The sequence below is a fragment of the Thunnus maccoyii genome, chromosome 9, assembly GCF_910596095.1.
Source record: "Thunnus maccoyii chromosome 9, fThuMac1.1, whole genome shotgun sequence".
NCBI classification, from domain to species: domain Eukaryota; kingdom Metazoa; phylum Chordata; class Actinopteri; order Scombriformes; family Scombridae; genus Thunnus; species Thunnus maccoyii.
Genome location: NC_056541.1, coordinates 33,063,563 through 33,089,106, shown reverse-complemented (window position 1 = coordinate 33,089,106; position 25,544 = coordinate 33,063,563). Strand labels below are relative to the sequence as shown.

The 25,544-nt window shown below is 41.7% G+C and overlaps 1 protein-coding gene across 4 annotated transcripts in view; it reads left to right on the top strand.

Annotated features, from left to right (window-relative positions):
• LOC121903591 (nuclear receptor subfamily 6 group A member 1-A-like) overlaps nucleotides 1-20,310 on the top strand; it is an 88,599-nt gene extending 68,289 nt beyond the window's left edge. For all 4 annotated transcript variants that reach the window (XM_042420749.1, XM_042420747.1, XM_042420746.1 and 1 more), the window contains 8 exons: nucleotides 11,158-11,388; nucleotides 12,010-12,065; nucleotides 13,020-13,180; nucleotides 13,906-14,136; nucleotides 15,330-15,584; nucleotides 17,071-17,192; nucleotides 17,279-17,431; nucleotides 17,946-20,310. In XM_042420749.1, coding sequence (XP_042276683.1) covers nucleotides 11,158-11,388; nucleotides 12,010-12,065; nucleotides 13,020-13,180; nucleotides 13,906-14,136; nucleotides 15,330-15,584; nucleotides 17,071-17,192; nucleotides 17,279-17,431; nucleotides 17,946-18,076 — 1,340 coding nt within the window. In that variant the 3' untranslated portion in view covers nucleotides 18,077-20,310. The remainder of the gene's footprint in view (nucleotides 1-11,157; nucleotides 11,389-12,009; nucleotides 12,066-13,019; nucleotides 13,181-13,905; nucleotides 14,137-15,329; nucleotides 15,585-17,070; nucleotides 17,193-17,278; nucleotides 17,432-17,945) is intronic.
• The last annotated feature ends 5,234 nt before the right edge of the window (nucleotides 20,311-25,544 follow it).

The window sequence follows — 25,544 nt, the reverse complement described above, 5'->3', positions numbered from 1 at the left end:
TCCACCCAGAGCACCCACCCACCCACCCACCAGATCACCTCCTCCCTCCCTCCTCTTGTATTGCAGGAATTTGGAATGTGATCCTTTCTAAGCAGTGGGCTGCTCATCACTGGTTGCATGTCCTTTGATATGTGCTTATCTCAATGTCTTTATTGATCGTACAGTTCACTCACATCATTTTCGACATAACTTGCTAATCCTCGACACAAAATTGGTGCTCAGGGAGTTTTGAGACAATGAAATAATCCCATTTCTGGTAGTCTGTCCTTCATTTGATATTTTCCTTCAAGGACTTTGGTGTAGCATGTGGAGGAACCATGTTACTGTATTCGTCCCCTCCCCCCAGCATGTTAATCCCCCAGCCAGCAGCCATGTTGGTTGTGCTCCAGCTGAGGGAGGGTTAACCTCACACTGCTACAACTCATTACATCACCTTAAATCTGCAAGAAGACCTTCTTTTCCATGTTATTCTGTATTTGAGAATTCACATGTTCTGTGTGTGGAAGAAAAAGCGGGAGAGGTAAACACAGAGAGAGAGAGAGAGAGAGAGAAGGGCGCATGGGAGGTTGTTTATGTGTTGGATGTCGATGCAGGGGACAGAAGCTGTGTGAAGATCAATAGTAACAGTGGGGGAGGTCAGGGACTCCTGTGACTCTGTAATGCTCGCCTATAAATAGCCAATGACAGAGGCTGCTCATTCCAGCCACACACACGCTCCTTTTCCTAATTTCACTGAAATGTATCCATCTCCTCAACCCCGGCCTTGTCAAACCCAACCATCAGGTCCATCATGTTGCAGATCTTTGTCTTTCAAGGGTGTTTTATTTCAACTACCCTGCGCCCTTCCCCCCAGCACAAACACACACACACACACACACACACACACACACACACACACACACACACACACAGAGGGTTTAACTTATCTGATGCATTCCAAATGTACTTTTTGTCTTTATTCTTATGGAAGGAGATGCCAGAAATGGGAACTTGCAGAACAAACTCCCACATGATCGAATGTAGATATTTTACAGTATATTGAAGGGTCTGCTCATGCATGGGAAATATCAGTAGGAGTTTGTCCTTCTGGCTCTGCGGTCTCTGGGAAGTCCCCCCCCCCATCCCCCTCTCCTGTTAATACGGGGGAGACTCAGCATTCATTAACAGCACTCCCTAATATGAGTTTGTATCAGAAAGCCTGGGTTGTAAAACTCACCACATGGTTCATATCAGCGTGTGTTGGCTGTTTGGGGCCCGACATTAAATTGGAGCTCAGGGCCAAAACCAGTTTCCGCTGTCTTTCATTTCCATGCAGTTTTTTTTAATGATAGTGTAGAAAAAAAGAACAACAAATGTTATGGCATGGAATAAATAAAAATAACATTTATCACAAGTAGAACACTATTGTTGGTCTGGTTCAACACACTAAACACCATTTACATTTTACAGATTTACAGAATAAACAGGAATTTCTTTGCTGTTGTTTGACTAAATTCAGTGTAATCTTTTTTTAATTGACAGTTGTAAAAGAAAAGACTGTAGTCATGAAAATAATTTAATGTCCATTTAATTTATTTGGTAACTTCTGTAACTCTTTTTTCTGTAATGAAAACAACAAACTGTGTCAAAAGATGTTGTGCAAAAAAGCAACATATGGATCTAAAACCTGTTGAAATGTACTTTTCGGTAGCTTAATCCTAAAACTTCAACTTAAATACTCTTTTGCTGGCAACCAAAACTGTCAAATATTTTGGTATTTGGCTGTCCCTAATTATTTCTATTATTAAATCATCATATTCTTAATCTTGTTTACATATTCTTTGATCAGATAGTTTCTGATTTGAATCAAAATTTTTGCTATTTTCAGACACTTTTTTTAACAACATTCAACACTTGAGAAGTTTGGACTTTTTTTTGTTAAATAAGAAAAAGTGATTTTAAGAAAAGCATGTTTTCATTGAAGAAATGTGTTGTTATTGGTACTAAAATGCCCTGAATTATATGGCCTGTGAACACAAATAAATATTATACTAACTAAATATTATTATAAATAATATGTGTTCTGCACTTTTCATTCATAGTGAAACTCAAAGTGCTCCAGTGTTAATAACACATGACAAACAATATGTTTTAAGCTTACACAGACATCAATTCTTATTTTAAATTTACATTGAATAAAAAAACATTTAAATTAGCTTTTCAGATGCAAACAAAGCTGTGACAGTGGAGCAGACTCCTACAGTCAAGGCCTTTTCCCGCATTACTTAACAAAGTAGCATCACATGTGGTTGGCATTAGCATAACATTAATATGTAGCCTATCTTTGGAGTGGTATTATTCAATGCTAATGATTTAGTCTCTAAGCCTTGGTGTATATTATCAAGACAGCAATGTCAACAGGTTGCCATTGTCTCGTGGAGGAGCCCAATCTGCAACTGCATGCACGTAACTTTAAAGATTAGCATCACAATGTGGGCTGCCAGGAATGCTGGATCTGAGTCCCAGAGGGTCTTTAGATGCCTTTAACCTCTGTGAATGTGTTAGATGTGTGTCCATGGCATGTACATACCAGTCATAGTGAGGGAGGGCCTACTCCCCTCCCTCCCCTTCACCCCCAGGTAGGAGAGATAAGTTTCAGAGGAGAAGAAGAGATATGAGGAGGGGAAAAAAAGGGGAAGAAGAAAGGCAGAGAAGGAGGGAGGGAGGGTTCCAGCAGCGGAAAAGTACAGCAGATTCCACCAACCCCCGCTCCCTTTCTCAGCTGGGCACGATTGTGATGGAAAGCCTGAGACAAAACCTGAAGAGAAAACCCCTTCAGCAGCAGGCCTTGTTGCTCTGTCAGCCACTCAAAAGGCTACTTTACACTATACACCAGCCTTTGTGTGTGCAGGGTGTGGACAATAGGGAGATTTGGCCATGATACATCTCTGTTCTCAGCGTGAAGCAGCTCGCAGAGGCTAAAAGAGATGGTGAAACCTGGGCACTTTTAAAGCAGGCACTTTCACAAATGAGAGCATGAAAAAGTTGAGCTGCAGCAGCGTTTCTGTGTGAAGTTTTTTTTTTTCTTTTGTGACAACACTTTCAGCCTTAAATCATTATTAAATCATGCTGCTCTTATACATACAACTCTTTTCCCTCCGTGCCAGATGAAAAGAGCCTTCCATGTAGTTCCACGTGACAAGTGATGTACGTCTCACTCAGTCAGCTGGCTTACAGTGAACATTTGCTGGGACATGTTGGCAGCAGTGGGAAACAAGAGTGTTGTTTGTCTTTGCCATTGACGGGGGCTTAAAATGCACGACTTGCATTTCCTGGTTTGCGTTAAAGTTTGGAATGAAACCCAGGCTGACCCCTGGGAAACAATGCAGCCTTTAATGGGCGGGGGGGGGGTGGGGTGTGTGTGTGTGTGTGTGTGTGTGTGTGTGTGTGTGTGTGTGTGTGTGTGGTGGGGTGACACAGAGCAACGGGGGTGCCTGCACCCAAGCTAGAGAGAGAAAGAGGGTGGAGTTCAAGATGAAGCAGTGCTTTTATAACTCTTCATCAGGGAAGATTCATCATCATGTCTCCTTTTTTTTGACCCTGTGATGAATTCACACATTAGAATTTATGTTCATTTATCATTTGTCAGTTATTTCAACAATACCAGCAATCTGTGAATTAAAAAAATGAACCAAAATTGCAGAATGCTCCACTCTCCTTCAAAATTTGTGCTAAATCAACCTTACATGCTTACAGACTTCAAAGTATAATAAACTATGTATAATAATAATATCTAATAACAATAATAATAACACATTAAAGGGAATCTCTAGTGTTTTGTAGTTGAGCTTCTCACAACAGTGAGGAAAAAAAAGATGAAAATCGATGCAGTAGAGACAAAGATATCCTGACTTTTAGTCCCTAGTGTGGGCCGAGCTCAAAAAATGCCAGATCCTACATTTCCCATAATGCAACCAATAGCATCTTTTCTCAGCCTAGTAAACACCTTTTTTTTTTTTTACTTGTTGGAAAAAAAAGTTTGCAGTCTCCATGCCCAAGCCGAGACAACCCCGATGACATCATCAGAGCTGACAAATCTCTGTGTGTAAAACTGGTGGAGTTTCCCTTTAACGCCTTTAAAAACAAACCAACTTTTAGAATCTTTATCTATCAGTTAAAGTAATAGATGTTGGACAATCAAACTTAGAGCTCTGTTTAAACATGATCATGTGACCTTTTTCCCTCACCACCAATCATCACCACATACTGTCATCAGGGAAAAGGAGCATTCATTTTTACATTAGGTAAGACATGACATAATCAATGCCCTATTTTACCCAAATTCTGGGGGGGGGGATAATGAAGTTGGTCATCATACTAGATTCTGCCACAATAAGCATGCATAAGAAAAAGCTGTTTTAAACGGTCTTGTCATTGCATTTCCAGACATTACATTGATTATTTCATTTGATAATAATGTCCTGATGTTTTTAATTCATGAAAAAAATGTAGAAGAAAATACTTTTTTGTCTTTTAAATCAATGCTGATGATATTAGTGATCACTTTGAGATTAATGGATTGAGCTATTTAACAAATCATGTGACAGCTCAGCATGAGTTTTGATAAACAGCTCATATAACCTGCAACTCAGTGCTGCCTCGCCCTCCCTGTCCTCCATCGTCACCTCCACCTCATCTCATCTCTGCTTTTCATACATTGTTGACCGATACTCGCTGCAGTTTAAGGTGGACTGGTTTTCAAATTACATAGGTTAATAGAAAAAGCATGCTGTTTTACAACCACCTTAAATATTTAGTTTGTCAAATCACTTTTTTTTTGCCATTGGAAATATGTGGGCGGGCTGCTCACCAACCATAGTAGCAACATTACCTGAGGAGAGCGTATTGATATCAGCTAAGTTAATGTTAGTCTAACATCAACAGGTCTAGACAGACTGAAATATGATTATCCTGGGCTAAATGACTGAATATCCTTCTAAGCAACCAACTCACATTTCCCTTTTTTTCTCTTTTCATCTCCTCTTCAAAGAAAGTGTAACTGCTGTTTGCTCATTCAGTGAGCAGTTTTTCAAGTGTGTATGCGTGGAACACGTCCACATCCACAGACACCGAAATGAACCCGACCGGTCGAGGCAGATGGCCGCCCACCTAGAGTCCGGTTCTGCTCGAGGCTTCTTCCCGTTAAAGGGGAGTTTTTCCTTGCCGCTGTTGCCAAGTGCTGCTCATGAAGGAATGTCGGGTCTCTGCAAATTAAAGAGTACGGTCTAGACCTGCTCTATGTGAAAAGTGCCCTGAGATAACTTCTGTTGTGATTCGGCGCTATATAAATAAAATTGACTTGACTGGACTAGTATAGTAGCGCGTAGGCAGGCTGTCCGTGTATCAGGGCCTTACAATCAGCAGCTCAACTCACATTCTCAGCCAGAATCTGACGGCTGGCCAATATCTCAAAAGCTACCACTAGAGATGAATGAGAACATTTGTTTGTTCTTAATTTGGGTAAACTGACCTCACTTAATTCATACTTTGGAATTTGGAAGGTCAAGTGTTTTTCTTTCTTTACTGTGACTTCTCCAGACGTCCAGAGACTCAGGGTTAAACATGCTGCAGGCATGTTAAACTCAGAACCTTTAGCAAGTGAAATCCCTCAGTAAATGTCATGAATATTTAACTATCATCTACAGGGAGCAGGAGGAGGAGTCATAGGACGTGACACGCTGAGATCAAGTGTGTGAAGGTGTGAATCAGCCTGTTTATATGGTGGCCATGCACTTGAAAGACAGGGTGATAGATTTGACAAATAAGCTCGAGTGAAGGCAACTAATAGCCATTGTGTTTTTTCCTCATTGAAGGAAGTCAGGCGTTTCACATAGGGTGGCCAGTGAAATATATGGTTTTAATGTGTTCTCTGAATGGGCACATGGGCTGACAAATGGCTGGCTTAAGGAGGTGAGGATCCATACTGTCGTTTATTTGATCTTCCACATGGTTTATGATGCCAGAGTCTCTCATGTGGCCTCATGTTAAGCTCTACTTACAGTAAAATCATCCCTAAGAGTTGAGGTGACCACTGCAGTAAGAGCATGTAGTTTTCAGCTGAAATTGCACTTTTGCTGATTGAGGAGGATGGTGAGAAGTTTTCTTCTCAGGCTTCTTGGAGGTGTCGCTCTGCTTTATTCTGGAGCTTAGCAGCCGGAAAGCTCTTTATTGAGACTTTAGCTGAATCTGTGCTGAACTGCCCCTCAACTCACACATGAGAATACTCTGTATCAGTCTGAAGTTCATACAGAGCTAGCTGCTGCAGATGAACACAGAGGACGCAACAAACCTGTATCTAGTTTGTAACCAGTACGCATGTGTGACAATAAGCATTACGTTTAACCCTTTACTGCCCGTGGGACACTATCACTACGTGTAGATCTTTCACAAAAAGCTGCATGAATATGAACATGTACTGTATGTGCATGCTCTACTACTTGCATTCACAGTAGTCTGGCAGTCCAATACTGTAATAAATCCTTGAAAACTCTTATGTCCCCACTGTAAGTAAGGGACTAACAAATAAACAGTCCATTTGTTTTACTGCAGACCCCCCCCCCCCTTTAAAAGGTTAAAGATGGTGTGGTGCTAACAAGCCAAAGACAGAAGCTTTTAAGTCATTTTTGGATTGAAAGTAAGATTTTCAGTAACATTTTTTAACACAAAATGTTTCCTTTCTAAATAGAGGAAATCTTTTCACCAACATCTATATGAATCCTTAAAGGCAAATCCACACATTACTTTACATTACACTGTTAGTTCCTGTATGTTATATGGAGCTGAGTTGATTAATTGATTCATTTCCAATAATCTTGGTTGTTCAAGCCATTTTTTTCAGGAAAAACACTGTGAAATCTCTCAGCTCCAGGTTCTCTAATGTCAGGCTTTTCTTTGCCTTGTGTACAAGTAAACTGAATATATTTAGATTTTAGACTAAAACAGGTAATATGCTATATTCTTCTTTCTTTTTAATGTTAGAACAGTGTTCATCATCTCTGCAAAGCTGACTTAGGAAGGAGTCAACAGCAGCGAGGATATTTCTCTGACTGGTAGTGCCTCCTCTCGGAGTCGACTTAACCTCTGTGCCGTATAGAGTTAATCACCAAAATAGTTAAATTCTAATCCCAGGATGGGCTCACTGTGTGACGCCCCATTGTCTCTGTACAGTATGGCTGCCCCTGCAGTCTTCTGCAGGCAGCAAACTTAAACCTCACACCATTTAAATGGTAATCTGTCTTTGGGCTTTTAGAAGTCCTCTATTCACCATTCTTTATCTGGGAGAGGCTTTATGCCATGTGCCCCCCCACCCCCCCAGCCTCCTTCTAATTACCTTTAGTACATGAACCCTGCAGCCCACTATGAACCCCCCTTCTCTTTCTCTCTCTCTGGGAGGCTTAGCTCAGTCACATGCCTCTGATGAGCTGCCCCTTTAAATTATATACACACACAAAAGCTTAATCCTGCTCATTTGAATATTAAAGATTATGCTACTGTGGCCTGTTTATTGTCACAACATTGCACCTTTTAACCAGTGGTGGGTGACTGGGTCAACCTCTGACAACAGTGTCAGGTTTCCTCTATCATGTCCCATGTGGTGACCACATCCACACCCGTCAACAGGTCCCACATTCCCTTTCTTTCTTTATCATGATGACTTTTTTTAAGCGATTTTAAGCATTTTGTTGGGGGACGTGCTGTAGATGGGGAAGTGTTGATTCTTGACCCACCGGCCTTTCTAGAAATGACTCTTTCTAGAAGACGATCCAGATTTTCCAAGCAAAAGCTCCAGCTGCAACAGGCCCCATCTGTCAGATGATCAGGTGATTACTTGATTGGTTGATCAACAGAAAATGAATTAATGAATTAAATTGCTGAAGTCATTCATCAAGGAAGAAGGACAAACATGGTTTGAGCCTCTAGAATTTGACAATTTGCAAGCAGTTTGTAGACATCACTTTGAACTCTGTGATGAGCTTTTTTCAGTATTTCCTGACATTTTATAGATGAAATGATCAATTGAAAAACTACCAGATAGATTGATTGATAATAAAATGATTGTAGCTTATACCCTGATAATCATGCACATAAGCTCCCAAAATAGTTACCTCACTGAAGCTTTCATTTCTTTTTATTCAGACTGTTATGCAGTAATAGAAGCAGTATTAGAGAAGGATATGACTTCATTTAAAGTGTCATTTTAAATGGTATAAAAAGGCAGCATGTCTAAATCAATCCCCAGTCTGGACCAATGAGAGAATGACAAGTAGTGTGTGTGTGTGTGTGTGTGTGTGTGTGTGTGTGTGTGTGTGTGTGTGTGTGTGTGTGTGTGTGTGTGTGTAGTGTGACCAAGGCTTAAGTGAATGATTAGTCAGTCAGTAGGGCATTGCTGAAAAAGCATACATTCAGTAAATCCTCCCCTGGTGCATAAAGTTAGAAATAAACAAAGATGCACTTTAACCAACCAGCAGCAGGAATTGAACCCCCGGGTGGACACGGTGCCTTCATTGAGCCACGGAGGAAACCTGCCTCTCTGCCTCCATTATTGGCTTACCAACCACAGAATCCCATAGGAGGGTAAAGGTCCCGCCCGTGTGTAGTGCAGTTTGTTGCATTACACAAGAGTCTTACATTAATCAGATGTCCAGGTTAATCTCCAGGCTCAGCAGGCAGCATTAACCTGCTGGACAGCAGCGTTAGACCTGTTATGTCTACTCCACGCTGTCTCTGTGGTGACGCATGCGCAGGCTCTTCATGAAAGCACACATGCCGTCTGCATACATTCTGCTGTTTGTCCTGACCGCAGCCTTTCTTCAGCAGAACATTTCAGCTCTTTACATCAGCCACAGTCCGTGGTCCTGATTCCTCTTCAGGCTGTGATCAGGTACCTGCAGGAGGCTTTTATCTCCTGCTCAAGCACAAAAACATAAAGCTGAGCTGTGAGTGTACTCAGCAACAGAGGAATCAAGAGCTCAAACTGCACAAGGAGTGTTACCTTGTTGCTACGCAACAAAAAGTTACAGTTTACAAGCTATGTCATAAATGTTAGCTAGCTCACCTGAAGTAATAAAGAGGATAATGATGAAAATCAAACAGGATTGGAGAAGACTATTACTAGAATAATTACGTTTTCAGATATTCAGAGGCCTAAAGGGGTTAAATTACTTCTCTAGGAATTTTTTTCTACTTTCCTATCTGGTGAGACATCTTGAGACTCCTCAGATTTATCGTACAACCCCAGTTGGGAACCGCTGAGGTAGAATCCTTCAGAAAGCAAAGTAAATATGTGACATCATTGCAAAATACTGTCATATTTATCACTAAAAGAGACAATACTGGGCTAAATAGCTTGTTAAAATAATGGCATTTTTAAAATTGGTTCCATTTTTCATTTTCCATCATTTAATTCTTCTTCCAATATATATTCTTATTTACAAACAAGAGTTAGGGAGGCAGCATGGAAGAGGAAACTTGCTCGCTCATATTCTGAATAGAAAAACGCTTCACCAAAGGCTGGGATTGGTGTTTTATCTTAAATATTTTGTATTACAGCTTCCGTTAGTTATTCAGTCTCTCAAAATTCCTTTTACACGTGACAGACATCTCAGATATTTAGGGTTTTCTCAGGAATTGTATCCCTAGACCATCGCTTGACTCTCCAGTGAAACCGACACTAATGGAGCTCTCTCAGCACATCTTTTCGGCATGTGGTCAGAGAGGAACATCCATCATATCAGAGACATCAGCATGTTGTATCGGTCTGACTTCTATCTGGTCCTGATGTGTTCGATCCCAGTTGGGCCTTGATACAGATCAGTAGCGAGCATACATTCCCGCTGCAGCCGGGCTTTGCAGAGCGAGGCTGTTCTCTGTAACCATGGAGTCCAACCCATCTGCTAGTGTGTGTGTTTGTGTGTGTGCGTGATAAAGCTTAACACCATGGACAGCAGAGAATAAGCGCTCCGACTTAATTCTCCGCTTCCTCAGTGAGTTTGATTATGTGCATTATGTGGCCTGGAGGTACAGTAGATGGGGGATTAAGAGAAGATTTTCAGCAGCGTTCTCAGATTGCTGTCTTAACAGTTTGAGAGCACCTTCACGATTAGTAAAGCGGCTTCACGAGGAAGGTCCTCAGTAGGATCTGTCTCTTTGATCCTCTCCCTACGCCGTCTCCGAGGTTCTCCGATACACCTGAACGTCATATCGAATCACTTTGTAAGACTTGGGTCCGTTTTCTCGCCTTGCCGTCTTAACGTCTCCCTCTTTCATGGTCAGCATGCTGCCAGCCAGCCTTACGAACCCACATCGCTATGTCATTTCAGCTACTATTTTTAATGTACTTTGTTCAGGACATCCTGTTCCACACTACTTCCTTGCTGCGAGCCCCCACCTCTCACCCGGAGCCCTTAAATATCCCCTCACATGTGTTCCAAATTACCGCCCTCGCTTATTCCTGTCCTAACAACTTTTCACAGTTTGGAGAGATCAGCAAAAAGTCTCCACCCTCGTAGGAAACAAGGTTAATGATTGAGAGGGTATCTGTGTGGAACATCCAAGGAACTAGTGGCAAGATGATGCTTTTTAAAGGTATACTGCTATATAGCACTGAATGAGTAAATCAAATTTTAAACACCTTGAATCACATGTCACAAAGGGATTGATGGAACAACATTTGACAAAGCACATCATCATTAGAGACTGAGTAATAGGCCTCAGAGGTCTTTGTAGAAAGAGGGCCCTTCATGTGATACGGCTGTTGTTAGGAGATGAGAAAGGAGAGACTGTAAACAAATCACTCGTCGTTCGAGCTTGCTGCCTCCTCTCTCCTGAATAAAACATGTGCAAGACGTCTCCGCTCTCCGTCCTGCTGCCTGTTACACCTCCACTTTCACAAAATGAGAGTTAGAGCTTAAGAACCCTTTGGATTAGCCAGTGCCTGGCTAGTGTTTAAGCCCCAACCGCCCCCATGATCTCAATTAAAAACTTGTGTCTTCAGCAAGGTTTTTGCACCCACTGTTTTTTTTCCATGGTATGGATGAATTAGTGCTAAAAATCCCAGTTAAAAGTGGGTGGATATGGTTCTAAATCCTTCCTTCCTTCCTTTCCCTTTTTCCTCTGCAGATGATCCAGCTGACCAGCGTACTTGCCTTATCTGTGGAGATCGCGCCACAGGCCTGCACTATGGCATCATCTCCTGTGAGGGCTGCAAGGGCTTCTTCAAGCGCAGCATCTGCAACAAGCGCGTGTACCGCTGCAGCCGGGACAAGAACTGCGAGATGTCGCGCAAGCAGCGTAACCGCTGCCAGTACTGCCGCCTGCTCAAGTGTCTGCAAATGGGGATGAACCGTAAAGGTAAAGTGTGACCACTGGGACGTCATAGTTTCATTGTTTTCAGGCTCTGACTTGCTGCTTTCAAAGCCCTGAAAAAGGCTGTAACACATCAGTTCTACTAATCATCTATACCACCGGCTCTTCTGCAATGCTTAGTGATACACATGCAGTAAAATGTAAAGCAAGCAGTCTGGAGTTGCAGTTTGTCCCCTGCATCAGAAGAAGGGTGTTTGATTCTTGGTTCTACACTGCCCCCTTGTGGATGAAAATTGTAAATGTTCAGTTCTGCTCCAGCCTGATACTCTCATTTTACATGATTTATTTCCAAATGCTTTGATTAAGCCAAGCTTGTCTTGACATGTGAAATAGATTTGTTTAACTCCCAGTTTTTTAACAAACCACTCCCTAGAACTGCTCTCCAGGCGACAGCAAAAAAATCCATGTCTGCCTGCCAACAAAAACAGGAAAGCTACAGTTAGAGCTAGAGAGATAACTTACCACTTTGAGGTAAATTCTGTAAATGTAGCGCAAAGCACTATGTGATTTATTTCAGCCACTAGGTAGAGCCATGATACTAATGATGGATCATGTTTCGTTAATGAAGTTCTTTTCTAAAAATGTATCTTTCTTTTTGTCTTGCAGCAATCAGGGAGGATGGCATGCCAGGAGGGAGAAACAAAAGCATCGGCCCTGTTCAGGTAAATCACTGACTGAAAATCTGATCATCACAAAAAATGTTGTTTTTGTGACACTCACTGACCCTCTCCCAACTCCCAGCTGTACACATTGTTCTGGCTCAAGCCCGGAGTTAGCTTGCTTACCCTGAATGCATTCACAGCGCAAACCATTCACTTAAATAACACTGAGTGGAGTGCTGTGATGCTAATGATTTTGGTGTAGGGATACTCGTGAAGCATGTAATGAGAGAGAGCCCTGACCTTGTTATATCATCAGTATAATCATGATTGTACCGATTATTCCCTATTCAGCGCTGGCTTCATTATTAACTCTGGCGGCAGAACAAATGGTCAGGAAAATGTGTGACATGAGGCCAAGTACCACTGAGCCACTATTCAGGGGGAGGGATGTGGTCAATTCATTCCAGTTCAATTCAGCAAGAAAAAAAAAGAAATTATAACAGGAATGCCCGCTTCCATTAAAAGACGGCTTTATTTCTAAACTCTAATGAAAGGAGGACCTCTCTGTCATGAATATGGAATGAATTGCTGTTTCAGTATATTTGCTGAAATGAAAGAGAGCTGACCCTGGCCACAGATACAAGACACAACATTTTCTGGCATGCTAATGCCTTTCAAAATGGCTTTTTGTCTATGTTTTCTCCCTGCACGGACCTGGATTTTTTTTTTAGGCATTTGTGTATCAGCCAATCAAATACACACACACACACACACACACACACACACACACCTGTTTGCCTCCTTTATTTCTTGCTATAGCTGACTGTTTCATTGTGTGACGGCGTCCTTGCTCCTCAACATTTGAGTGAAAAGCGGCGCAGCGCTAGTCGATGCTAATCAATTGTAACTGAGGCACACATTGCTTTTGGTCACATGAGGACGTGCTGTAAATTCCACAAAAACACCCAGAACCCTCATTTTGTGTGTATGTGTGTGTGTGTGTGTGTGTTTTAGATCACAGAGGAGGAGATTGAGCGCATCATGTCGGGGCAGGAGTTCAAGGAGGACGCCCCCGAGCACACCTGGGGCAACAACGGTGACAGCGACCACAGCTCTCCCAGCAACGGAGCCTCGGAGGGCAACCAGCCATCACCCGCCTCCACTCTGTCATCCAAGTGAGTTGCTCGTCTCATCCACTCAGCTGCGCAGCACCGGCACTCGCCCCATCATTGAGATAATGAGCCGGCCCTGACAGTCTAACACCTCGTTCCCATCTCACCCAGACTTTAGTTAAGGTATTCATCAGCCGAAGAATGCCTGAATATGCAGCTCCTCAGGCTCGGTGATGATAGCAAGTACAAAGAACTCACTGCACTATCTGCTGTTCTTGGAGACGAGTGCATTGTCTATCTGCGCTCATCAAGGACAAATATTGTCTAGCTACTCGCATGGTGTCATTTATTTTAGACTCATTTTGTATAAACATTAGGTTTATCTCTGCAGCCACACAGCCTGATAGCTGTTCAGAGGAATAGTTGTTTTATCACATTAAATCTGAGCTGAAATGAACAACAATAACAGACTATGCCTATGCAGCATAGTCTTTGGTATGCAGGTAGAAAATGAACTGCAAAGTTTTGTTTTACATGGAAAGAGATTGGAGCTGCACCACCTTCCTCTAGGTAGAGGATAAAGCTTATGAAGTTTAAAGGAGCAGTCTGTATGTCCAGTGCACAGATACAGTAGGTTCGGGACGTGTTTGGCTTAGCTTAGCACAAACTGCTAGCCTCACTTTTAAAACACAGAGTATATTTCCCAAAATATCAGACTTTTCTTCAATATATAAAAACAAATACCTTTCCCCTCATATGTAAACACTGACCCCTGTGTGTGTTTCCAGTCGCTCTGTGGAAATGAACGGCTACACGGCGGCCCTCAGGGACCAGTACATCAACACCTCCATGTCCACACACTACCAGCTCCTGCCTCACCTGTTCAGCTATGCCGCTCAGTCTGGTCTACTGGCCCCCCAGCCCCGCAGCCTCTACCCACAGTCCCACCCACTGGTGCTGCAGCTGGTGGCCGCTGAAGACCTGGCCCCCCTGGCCACCCCGATGCTAATAGAAGACGGGTGAGTCGATATATACAGGAGATACAGATTACAGTATGTATATGTAATATAGACCATGAACTGTCACGATATACAGTTCATGCTGACGTACTTTTATCTTCAATGTGTTATTAGTCATTTAAAAATTCTTGTCAAATTTTTGTCAAAGTTCAACACCACATTTCGCTAGTGTAGAGTTTCTTTTAAATACAATTAGACTGTTTATTTCATTTACAAAAATACTTCAAAAATATCCCTATTGTGTCCATTTATTATTCTTATAAATTCTGCTAAATGTTTGTAATAAATGATGGCAAAGGACCTTTGAATTTAGTGCGTCTGCTGGAATTTTGTCTCAGTCAGTGACTCAGCACACTTAACATATTTGAAAAGTTTGCTGAAGGCTAAACAGACTGCAGACTCCTTGTAAAACTTTGGAATTTGTGCCAAAAGAAATTTTTTTCTCGATGTTTATAAAATGCAGCCGGTTCCATACTGATGATGTGACAGGACTAGAAAACAGACAGGGCAGGATAAGGTAGCCACCTAGTGGTACAAACCATCATTACAGAAGACATTTCTAAATGACTGTGTGGACACACTGTGGATTTTGGCCTCCATCACTTCTATTGAAAGCACATTTGAAGGAGATCTTTTAATATCCAGTATGAACAGGAGGAATGATTACAGCGAGGAAAACCTCTTTCACTGTTCATACGGACGCCTGACTGCTGTTTTAAGACACACTCGAAACATTGTGAACTTACCCTTTAATCTTCCCTCATCTCTCTCGTCACATAGGTTGGCAGACACGAACCATACTTTTTTAGCTCAGGAGAAATAAAGAGCTTTTTCCATATGTATCAATCAACCTTTTAGCATCACAGGTAAAATGGCTAATATACTAGCAGCCGAAACAGTTTTCTCCAAATGAATTTAATGTTTCATAATTGATGTAGCATCTGCTAAGTTGGCTAATAACTTAGCCCGGAACAGTTCAGTCTCGTATTTGGCTGATTGGTAGGTATTATTTCAAGCTCTGAGTATCAGTGTGGTCATTTCAGTTTGAAATATGTGATCAATCAGATTGCATCATATCCATCTCGTCAAAGGTGATCCACTGTGAACACTCCAGCTCTGGATTTACTCAACAAGCCATTATCTCCGTTATATATAGTTCTCACAACAGTCTTTTGTCTTTTTGTGGGTCCCAGGTACAAAGTGACACAGGTGGAGCTGTTCGCCCTGCTGTGCCGCCTGGCAGATGAGCTGCTTTTCCGCCAGATCTCCTGGATCAAGAAGCTGCCGTTCTTCTGCGAGCTTTCCATAGAGGACTACACCTGCCTGCTCAGCTCCACCTGGCAAGAGCTCATCCTGCTGTCCTGCCTCACCATCTACAGCGCCCAGATCTTTGGAGACCTGGCCGACGTCACCGCCAAGTACACGCCCTCTGATGACGAGCTGCAGGGGTGAGTGGCAGCGACTCGGAGTATGCTTCGAGCGACCCTGTGTAGTATGTTTTTGGATAGGAATGATGACCCACATTGTAATAAACGTGAATTAACTATCCATTTAAAAAAATTGAACACAATGGAACACGACAGGTAAAGACTGACTGCACTCGAGGTGCATTCATTCACTTAAAGCTGCATCGATAGTGGCAAATGCATAATTACCATTTAACAACTAAAGAGCCAGATATTTCCTACAAGAGCTGCTGAAGACCAAAGCAGAGCTAAAGGAGAGTGAATATTGGACTTACATTCATCAGGTGGACAGATAAATGCTTGTTCATGTCTGCAGAGTGTGTTAATAGATAACTGTTTGCTAGAACCATTTGTCATTTCAAGCTAATACGGTGAAATACAGTAAATCTTTGAATCTTGAATCTAATGTGCTTACATCTTGTTCCCCAAGTAACCAAAAAGTATTTGTACCAGATGTTGCCAGATGTTTGGTAGCTGACTAAATCAGCTAGACATTGTCTTAACAATGATAAGGCTTGTGGTTTGACTTTCGTGTTCACATATGTCAAAACAAATGACTAAAGAAATTCATTTGTAATGTGTTGGTGATATTACCTAAACGAAGACCCATATTGCCTCCTACCTCTCTTTTGCTATCACACCATTAACAAATGCAAGATGTTAGATTTAGCTTCCTGGAATATTGCCAACTCAATAATTCACTGCAACAACAATCCTCTACAAAGGCCAGACGTTCCACTCTGTGAGTTCAGTATCTCCAAAAGGGTTTGATAATTTTCCCTATCACAGCAGAAGTATTGTTGTTGGATGAAGGCCAGTGAAGCAGTCCGTGAACGGGAGGACTCCTCAGGACAGAGCTGTGGCTAGCACCATCTATCCGGCATGTGAAATACACACATGTCCCTCGCTATAGGTAGAGAAGGGATGTGTGGGGGATTTGGTTCTGTGTAAATCAGACCCAAATTATCTGACCTCATGACAAACATTCTCTTAATATACAGCACTGTTTCAATCAATTTGCCTGATGTTTAGGGGTTTTTAGGAGTGAGTATCTGATTTACAGAGGCAGCTCTTCTGTCTGTGATGTTCCTCTGTGAGAGAGATTAGAATTGTGAGACTCTTGATGAGTGGAATTAAACTTTGTGGATCTTTCAAACTCCCTCTGAAAGCTGTGTGATCAGCAAGATGTTTCTTAAGCACTTTCAGTGGATCTGACATCTTCCCTCCCTCATTTCTGCCTTGTTCATTGAAGCATAGAAACTTTAGATAGTGGCACTGAGCGGATTTTACATTTTTTTTGATGTGCTGCTCTATTTTAATGTGAACATGTGGACAGTAAACCTATTAAAACTAATCTTCCGTTTTGTTTGGAGAATAGAGCTTTAAAATGGTATTAACCCTAACCCTGTAGAGACAGTTACTTCCAAAACTTTCCAGCACAGTTGACAAGTCTGTCTTGATTCCTCAGCTTCAGTGAGGACGGCATGGAGGTGATGGAGAGGTTGATATATCTGTTCCGCAAGTTCCACCAGTTGAAGATCAGCAACGAGGAGTATGCTTGTATGAAAGCCATCAACTTCCTCAACCAAGGTAACAGGACAGGCTCTATCATTACTGAATCCAAGCCTCCCATCACTCTCATTGTATCACTACCTGACTCTCTCCTACCTTTGCAGATATCAGAGGTCTGTCCAACATCTCCCAGCTCGAGCAGCTGAACAAGCGCTACTGGTATGTGTGTCAGGACTACACTGAGTATAAGTATCCACACCAGCCCAAACGCTTCCCTGAGATCATGATGTGTCTGCCGGAGATCCGCTGCATCGCAGGTAAGGCCTCTGAGAATAGCACAATTAGCAGATGTTGTATAGTCTCACACAGTAAAGGTTTAACTCAACTAATGACCAGAAACAGTTTGTAGACATAAAACTGCTCTGATTCAGAACACCTACGGCTGCCAGCCTGTGAAACTGTCTGATGCAGTATTATACCCTGTTCACACGAACAGACTCAAACACTGGAGATGCAACAAGATGCCATTCATTATCAACTGAATCTCAAAAAAACATCCACTCAAATGGCGCTCTGAGTCGTGTGATGTGTGGAAGCTGAGGAATGTTCGGTAAACGTCCTTTGACACACAAGGCTGATAATCAATCACACTTGTTATATACATAGTCTTTTCTTTAATGAGCTTCATGGACTTAAATAAGAGAAATTAACTACTACTACTACCGCCTGCCTCTTTGTATCTGTATGTGTGAACTAGAGCCCGATAAATCCCGGATCCTATATGGAAGCTGATCCTGAGCCCTGTGTGTTGTGTGTTGTGTGTGTTTGCAGGGAAGCTGGTGAACGTCCCTCTGGAGCAGCTCCCCCTCTTGTTCAAAGCAGCCTTGCACTCCTGCAAATCCAGCCTGACCAGCTACAGGACCGGCCCGTCACCCTGTGTGACCGCCTCCTCTGGAAACTAGACCCCCCCCTGACCCCCCAAGTCGAGGGACTGGTCTCCCCTCTTGTGAATGTGACAAGCAGCTAGTTTGTTTTTTGTAACTTTTTTCTTTATATATTTATTACACGACAGAGCTGAATGTATGCTGATTTACACTGTGCACATGCTTCTGTACAAAACAAATGCTCGTAGATGCATTGGTCTTTGGAGTTTACAAGTGTGTATCCAGTTTGCTCAATGTGTCAGTGTTGCCATTGTTAGAGCTAGACTTTAAAAGAGTTTATTTTATTCAGACGGGGGCGGATAGACACATGTGACGAGTGTTTTGAGACTACCTCAGGAAGATGTTGTTGCTATTTTCAGGTACCTTTTCTTGCTGTTAAATGAAGAGTTGTCCAGTCTAAAACCAAATCCCTGTGGATGCTTTGGCACCTCAATCAGAGTCTGAATGTTCAAAGGAGCTGCGTAAATCAAAGATTGAAAAACAGTGTTTTGTCACACTGAAAGTGCAAATTGAATTAGCAAAATTTAGCTACTTTATCTGCATGGACTCTCAGACATCCTGCTTATGGGAGGCGGTCTTGTCAATTTAACATTCCATGAGTTAAGGTGACAGTTATTTGGATCTGTGGGATCTTCATTGAAAAAGGAGCATACGGGTATTTTTTACAATCATAGACTGGGGATGTAAGGCTTTATTGCAGGGGAAGGGGAGGATAGCTAGGTTTGCTTTTAGTTTTATTGTTTTCTTTTTTTGACCAAAGTGTTTATGCAATGCTTTTCTCAAACACCCATTGATGGGTAGGGAGCTGATAGCTCCGCAAAAAAAAAAAGAAAAGATTTCTTATCAATGAAGGATCAGGATAAGAAATGAATCAATCTGTGTCAGAGGGAGACCCTCTGCTGGACAGATGAGTATGTTGCCGGATTTCATTCTAAATGCTGCTGAACATGCACACGTTCTTGTGCACACACAGAGCAGACATGATTCCTAGTCTTTGTTTCTCCCTCTGGTTTCTGTCAGACGGGTTGTTTTTTTGGCCCCGCTGCCGTTATTTCCAGGAACTTGGTACACCCATCACTTAAATAAGGTTCACAATACTGGCTGTGTTAAAGTGGTAATCTTTGACATCCTGTGTTCTTCAAGTTAATCAGAACAAACTAGAAACAAAACAAATTGCTTGGTGCAGCTGGAAGTCTTCAGTGGTCAAAAAAATACCTGACCTACTAGAACCGAAATGGAGCCGGAACCGAGCGTGAACAGGACTCGAGTCCATGAAAAGGAGCGTCTTCTAGCTCCTCTTTAGTTGAAGCTGGTGTGAAGTTAGCTGAGCCATCTTCAAAGCAGTTGATGAAAACTAAAATCCAGCCGGTCCTTCAATAGTTCAACCTCTAACATGATGCCACATTCATGTCATTGATGTGTGCAGTGCTCTGATTGGCTGAGTAAAGACGCAGCGTTTGTTTCTTGTTCTCAGGTTTTGTTTGGTCCAATCAAAATTTTGCACAGACCCAAGACCAGTAGCAGTTTCAGTTGGACCTGACCCAGATCCGAGGGGCTTTAGGAAGTGTGGATCTAAAATCCAGTTCAGGTCAGGTCTTATCAGGGTTAGGGGTCAGATTGGACCAACGATCTCTAGAGAACCAACAAGGTTTCATAATATTGCTGTGTCATCTAACAAAAAGTTAGCAGATTACCACTTTAACCTGGACAGAAGTGGATTCGGTGTGATTGATCGGGGCCATGTCTCCATGAATCCAGGCTAGGTTTAGAGAATTTAGGTGACTCACCTCCGGCTTGCGTACCCTCTGTGACAGATATGCACATTGTTTTAAAAAGCCATAGAAAATGGTCTTTATTTTTGAAGTATGAGATGATCATTTCAAACCGCTTGAAGTGTCTTCTTTGATTCCTTGAGTTTTTAGCCGTTTCATGATGTGCGAACAATTAGAAATGCAGACAAAAATGCAGTCCTCGCAACGACTCTCTTTTTTGCACACGACGGTGAGGTTCAGAGACCTTGACCCTTGAGCTCGGCCACTGCCCACCCAGTGTGTTCCTCTCTCTCAGGTCCCTGCCGACCTGGATCTAAACAGGGTAAAGTGAGTGTTATGTATTGCATTCAGGAGTAACTCAGTGACCATGCTGATGTACTTGTAGTTTTAGTTGTAGGTTCCAGGACATAGTAGGTCCTCTGTAGAAAAGTGTTTTCTTTTCCACTTTATTTCCCTCAAGGTCACCCCCCACCCCCCCCCCCCCCCCCCCCCCCCCTTCATTCAGTGAAAGTGGGTGTAGTTTGAAGGTGAGACACGCAGGGCAGATTTTTCTCTTTGGCATTCGTGATGGGCGAAGCGAGACGCTGTGGCATCTCCAGAATGTTGGCTCGTGCCGATGTGGCGGCTTCTCTCTCCTGCTTCCATCCACCTGTCTGTGTGCAGCCTTAACAACGACACCAGTCCAATGCAGTGTTCCTCTTTCAAAACTTTCAGTTAGCCTCTTTTCATCTTTTGATTTTTATACATTTTCATGTACCTTTGTAGTTATTGTGAATGTTTTGGGTTTTTGTTGTTTTTCACGTTATTCATTGTCTTTTTTTTTGTGGAGTGAAGGCAACTCCTATCATTTTCTAAACTTTGAATTCTTTACTTTTTTTGGACATGATTTTAAAAAAAAAACCTCATTCCCTTGTCCACAGTGGTTTATGATATAAGTATTACTCAGGCCTTGTCAGCCACATTTTATATGGACATCTTGGAGCCTTTTATGTATTATTTGAATCCTTTATGATGCAAATGTAATGTTTTGGAGCTTTCTGTGGTTCCAAACTCGGGTGAAATTTCACTCATTTTCTGCCACCGAGGATTCTCAGAGCAGCTGAGACGGGTGTGTGGAAACTAGCTCTCTCCATTTCATAAAATGTACATCAGTCATCATACAGGCTTCTGAGGAACAGCCTCAGGACTGGGTGAAGGGACGTTTCACCTGAATTGCAAAAAACACAACATTTTCTCACTTATCTTCAGTGGTATCCGGCTATGCAGGTATTTTATCTGCTGAAACATTGAGATATGGGTCTCTGAGATGTCTGCCTCTACCCCAAAACAACAGAGGTACACAGGATTTAGTTGTTTTTGTGTTTTTGTGTCCTGGTCACTCGGCATCATCTCTGCAGCATCTCTGTATTTTCACTGGAACCACTTTCTACTAAAGAAATAGTCCGTGAATCTGTGGATTGTTACAGGGATGCTGCTTCTGGAAAATGTAACTGTGAGCATCACAAGTGACCTTTGACCTCTATGGTATTGGAGTGTAGGAAGAAATCTCAGAGGCCGATATTTGAAACCTGGACAAGTAAAAGCCCAAACTATCTGCATGGTTAAATACCACTTCTGTTCTGGTGAGTGAGATTTTTAATTTTTAGTGATTTGGGTGAACCGACCTTTTAAACCACATAATCTCAGGGATTTATACTTTTATGTGACAAAAGTCTGAATGATGAGATGTATCATGTTAAAGGAAAAATCCCCCTAAATGCTTTACCACTTCCAAGAAACAACTACAACTGTGTCTCATGGCAGAATTAAAAAAATATATGTATCTCAGAAAGTGTCAGCTGTCAGGACGGTGGGCTACACAGAGTAGACGAGGAAGGTTCAGGTTGTCCAGCAACAAAGTCACTAACAACTCCTCACCTCAAAGTAACTCCAGGAATGCACTGACTGCTGAGATCTGCCAGTGGAAAAGGATCTGAAGGGGGATTTTTCCTTCAATGGAGCAGCAAATAATATAAATACGGGTCTCTGCTAATCAACCAGAAAAAAACCTCACTACTGCTACCTTACTGCCACTGCTCTGACTTCCTACCTGTCATGTTTTGATACACATGTGCTGAGGAAAGTGTTCTTTTTATTTTCTGTATTTGTATTTTTTGCAGACAAGGGATATGTCATTTGCAATTTCTATACCTAAACTACCTCTTTATTTGTCATCATGTTGCTTACTTTTCAAATAGGTGATTTTTTTGTCTTATTTATTGGTTTCATTGCACCAATGTTCTGTTATTTTGTGTCTCTTATTTCCTCAGATTTATAACAAGCGCTGACACCTGATTTTTTTTTTTTTTTTTTTTTTTTAAACGTGTAAACATGTTGCCTCATATTCCTCTCTACCTCAGACTACCTGCTGGCCGTCTCTGTCAGCAGCTTTAATTTCCTCTGACCTCAAACACTCTTAATCTTTCCCTTCAGGGATCCTCTTCCTCCTTGTTTTTGCTTTGTTTCGTGTTAAATTAGCGTCATCTTTTATTTCACTTCTGCCCTGTTATCGTGAATCCAATACCAAAGATGAAAGAATGTCAATGACAATGTCAGAGTACTGATTAAGCATTCAAGTGATGCGTTCTCGCTGCAGTTAACCTGTGCTTTATTTTCCTCTGCTGACCTTTTCTGCATACGTCTTGTCTTCTTGTGGATGGCTGTTTGCTGTGTACACTATATTCACCACATCATGATATGCCAGTGTTTTTTCATTGTGCTCCATGATTGTTGTTAAATGCTAAGGCGGCTCAAGGTTATATGGAGTGTTAACAATGGGACTGCTATCATATCTGACTCTGTCAATGCTGCTTATGATCGATTATCAATCAGAGAATGTAATTGTGGTCAAACTGACATCTCCTTGTGTTTACATGCTTTTCGCTCACAGACTACTGCAGTGTTGTCACTGGGGTTGGACTCATATATATATAACAGCATGACAAATGACAAAGCAGCTCTGCTTTCCAGTGAACTCCCTGGGTCTTATTTAATGCTTTTGTCATTTTTAACACTTCACTCACTGACTTCTGTGGATGCAGAGTGCACAGTTTTAACCAAAAAGACTAAAACGTCCATAAGATCTAAGCTGTGTTTTGGTTAAAACAGAAGTTAATTTGTGTATTTTACTTGTCTAATCGACACGTGTCCACAGATCTCAGTAATGTACCTGATAAAACTAATTAGAGTGACTGTCCAAAAGAGCAAAAATAAGACCCCAGGTTGTAAAAAAAAAGCAGATTTCTTATTTAAAGAAATCAAAGGTTAAAGCCAGAAAGACTTTTGTGCAGAACCATCATACAGTATGTGTCCCACCCCGGTCATGTAACGCTGTCAGAACCCTGTCATACAGGAGCACAAGATGAGAAGAGTTTGGGGGAAGTAAAAGAGTAGAAAAATCATGACATATCTCAGGGAAGAAATAGATTTACACACTGTCATTACCTGTGAACAGGCAATTGAAACGCCTTTATGTTTTTTCTCTTCAGAAATCTCTTGTCTGCTCTTGTTACTTTAACTACCTGTGAAGAATGTGATCCATTACGTGTTAAAAGCATGTTTAGAATGTGTTAGGACTTGAAACCAAATAAATGTGAACGTTATGCAAGTGTACACAGATTGTCCTCCATTTTTTTTTTAGATTAACATGCAGCTGATGAGATGATGTTCTATTCAGTCAGTGATACTGAGCTTACTGAGGGGTAAGTAGACAGGGGGTAGAGAGCTGAACGCCGTGTGGAGCTATGTGGACTTCCACAGACGTGTTTGTCCCTGACCTGCTGCTCGGTGCACTCCAGTATGTTTTTCATTCAAATAAACACGGACAGTGGGTTTCAGCCTGTTGGGCAGTGATGTGTCTTTAAACTTTTATATATTTATCCAGTTGTTACATAAGATGCACAAATGATTACAAACTACTAATTGATTGAATACACTGACTGTTTAGAGCATAACAGCATATACAGTAACGGGCCTGCACTTTTAGCCATCACATCTTTCTTATGATGTAGATTTAGATCATTTTTGTTGTTTTTTGTCATTCATACTTCATTGGATTTTAATTTTTCATCCATTTCTACATAGAAAAAATATTGAATTTCTAATGGCATATATATATTCATGCTACTGATATATATTGAGTGGTGGATGAAGTGCTCAGATGCTTTACTTAAGTAAAAGTACCAATACCACAATGTAAAGTATAATCAGTTAAAAGTATTTTATGTACTTGTTTTGACACTTTAGTAATTTCATATACTAAATATATTTCATAAAGTACATGGTCAGTACTGATGGTAGCTGATTCAGGTGGAGCTAGTTATCCATTGGTTCCCAACCAAGGGGTCAGGCCCCTCTGAAGGGTCACCAGATAGACCTTAAATGGACTTTACCCTGCTAGCTCCCTGGTACAAAGTCCGTGTAATGTCCAGTTGAGCCCAGGTGTGGATACAGCAGCTCATTTTCTGGAGAATTGACAGTGAGCGAGTGGGCGTGTTGATGTCTGTCATGCGGCGTGTGCTGGATAAACGCAGCAGCCCAACTAAGCTGCATTTTTTTGTTCTGGGCCTCAACCATGAATGTATTATATATACTGCTTAATAGCTCTCAGCCTTGCAGCCATTTTTTTCCCAGTAGTCATTCGTGGTAATGCAATGAAAAATCCCCCTGCGGCCCAGAAAGCATTTTCCCCACAGATCACCACTGTAAAACTGGTGTCAGGACACCTTGAACTGCAAACAAGGTCAATTATGATTCTTTCTATTATGAATTTTTGATCCATGGAGGATTTATATTTATAAAACTTGCTTTTGAAGCTAGCACTAATGGGAGAGAGGACTTCCTGTGATTTCTCATAAAATAAAAGCTGTTTTATTTCTGGTGAAAACCTTAAAAACACTGTATTACAACCGCATCATGTCCTGCCCACTGTACTGCTGCACACTGTACACAGTCGCCACCCTTTGCTTAAACCAGTGGGTGAAAATGTGTATGACACAAACAATCTCCTGCTGTGTGCCACATGTGTGAAAAGGCAACTCTAGACAATGTCTGGACCTGATTCTCCACACATTGTCCAGAGACATGTGAAATATGCCACAACTACACACTGATTTTATATAAGACATAAAATAATCAAAAATAAAAGCTAGAATCTACAGGCTTAATCTTTAACTATGTGACTTATAAACTTATATGTTATTTTATGTCAAATTTTAAATTGAAAAGTAATTAGCAACTTAAGCTGCCAATTAAATTTAGTGGAGTAAAAAGTACAATGTTTCCCTCTGAAATGTAATGGAGTAGAAGTACAAAGTACAAATTACAATTTCATTTCGCAGACGCACATCTGAGAGTTGATACAACACAAGCAGGGATCTAGTCAGGAGAGAACAACACGAGTAAGTGCTATAAAGCTAAGTTTGAGTCCAGTAGGGTGTAGATGCCAACAGGCAGTGCACAGAGGCAATGCATAGACTGCATAGAAGCAGATCCTTCAGTCCATCAAGTGCAGAGGTGTTTGTGAAACAGCTGGGTCTTTAGTCTTTTCTTAAAGACTGAGAGGGACTCTGCAGATCAAACAGAGTTTGGTAACTTGTTCTCCACCTGGAGACTACAGAACAGAGGAGTCTGGCTAGCAACTTAGGGCCCTGTTGTGGTACCAGGCACCTTTCATT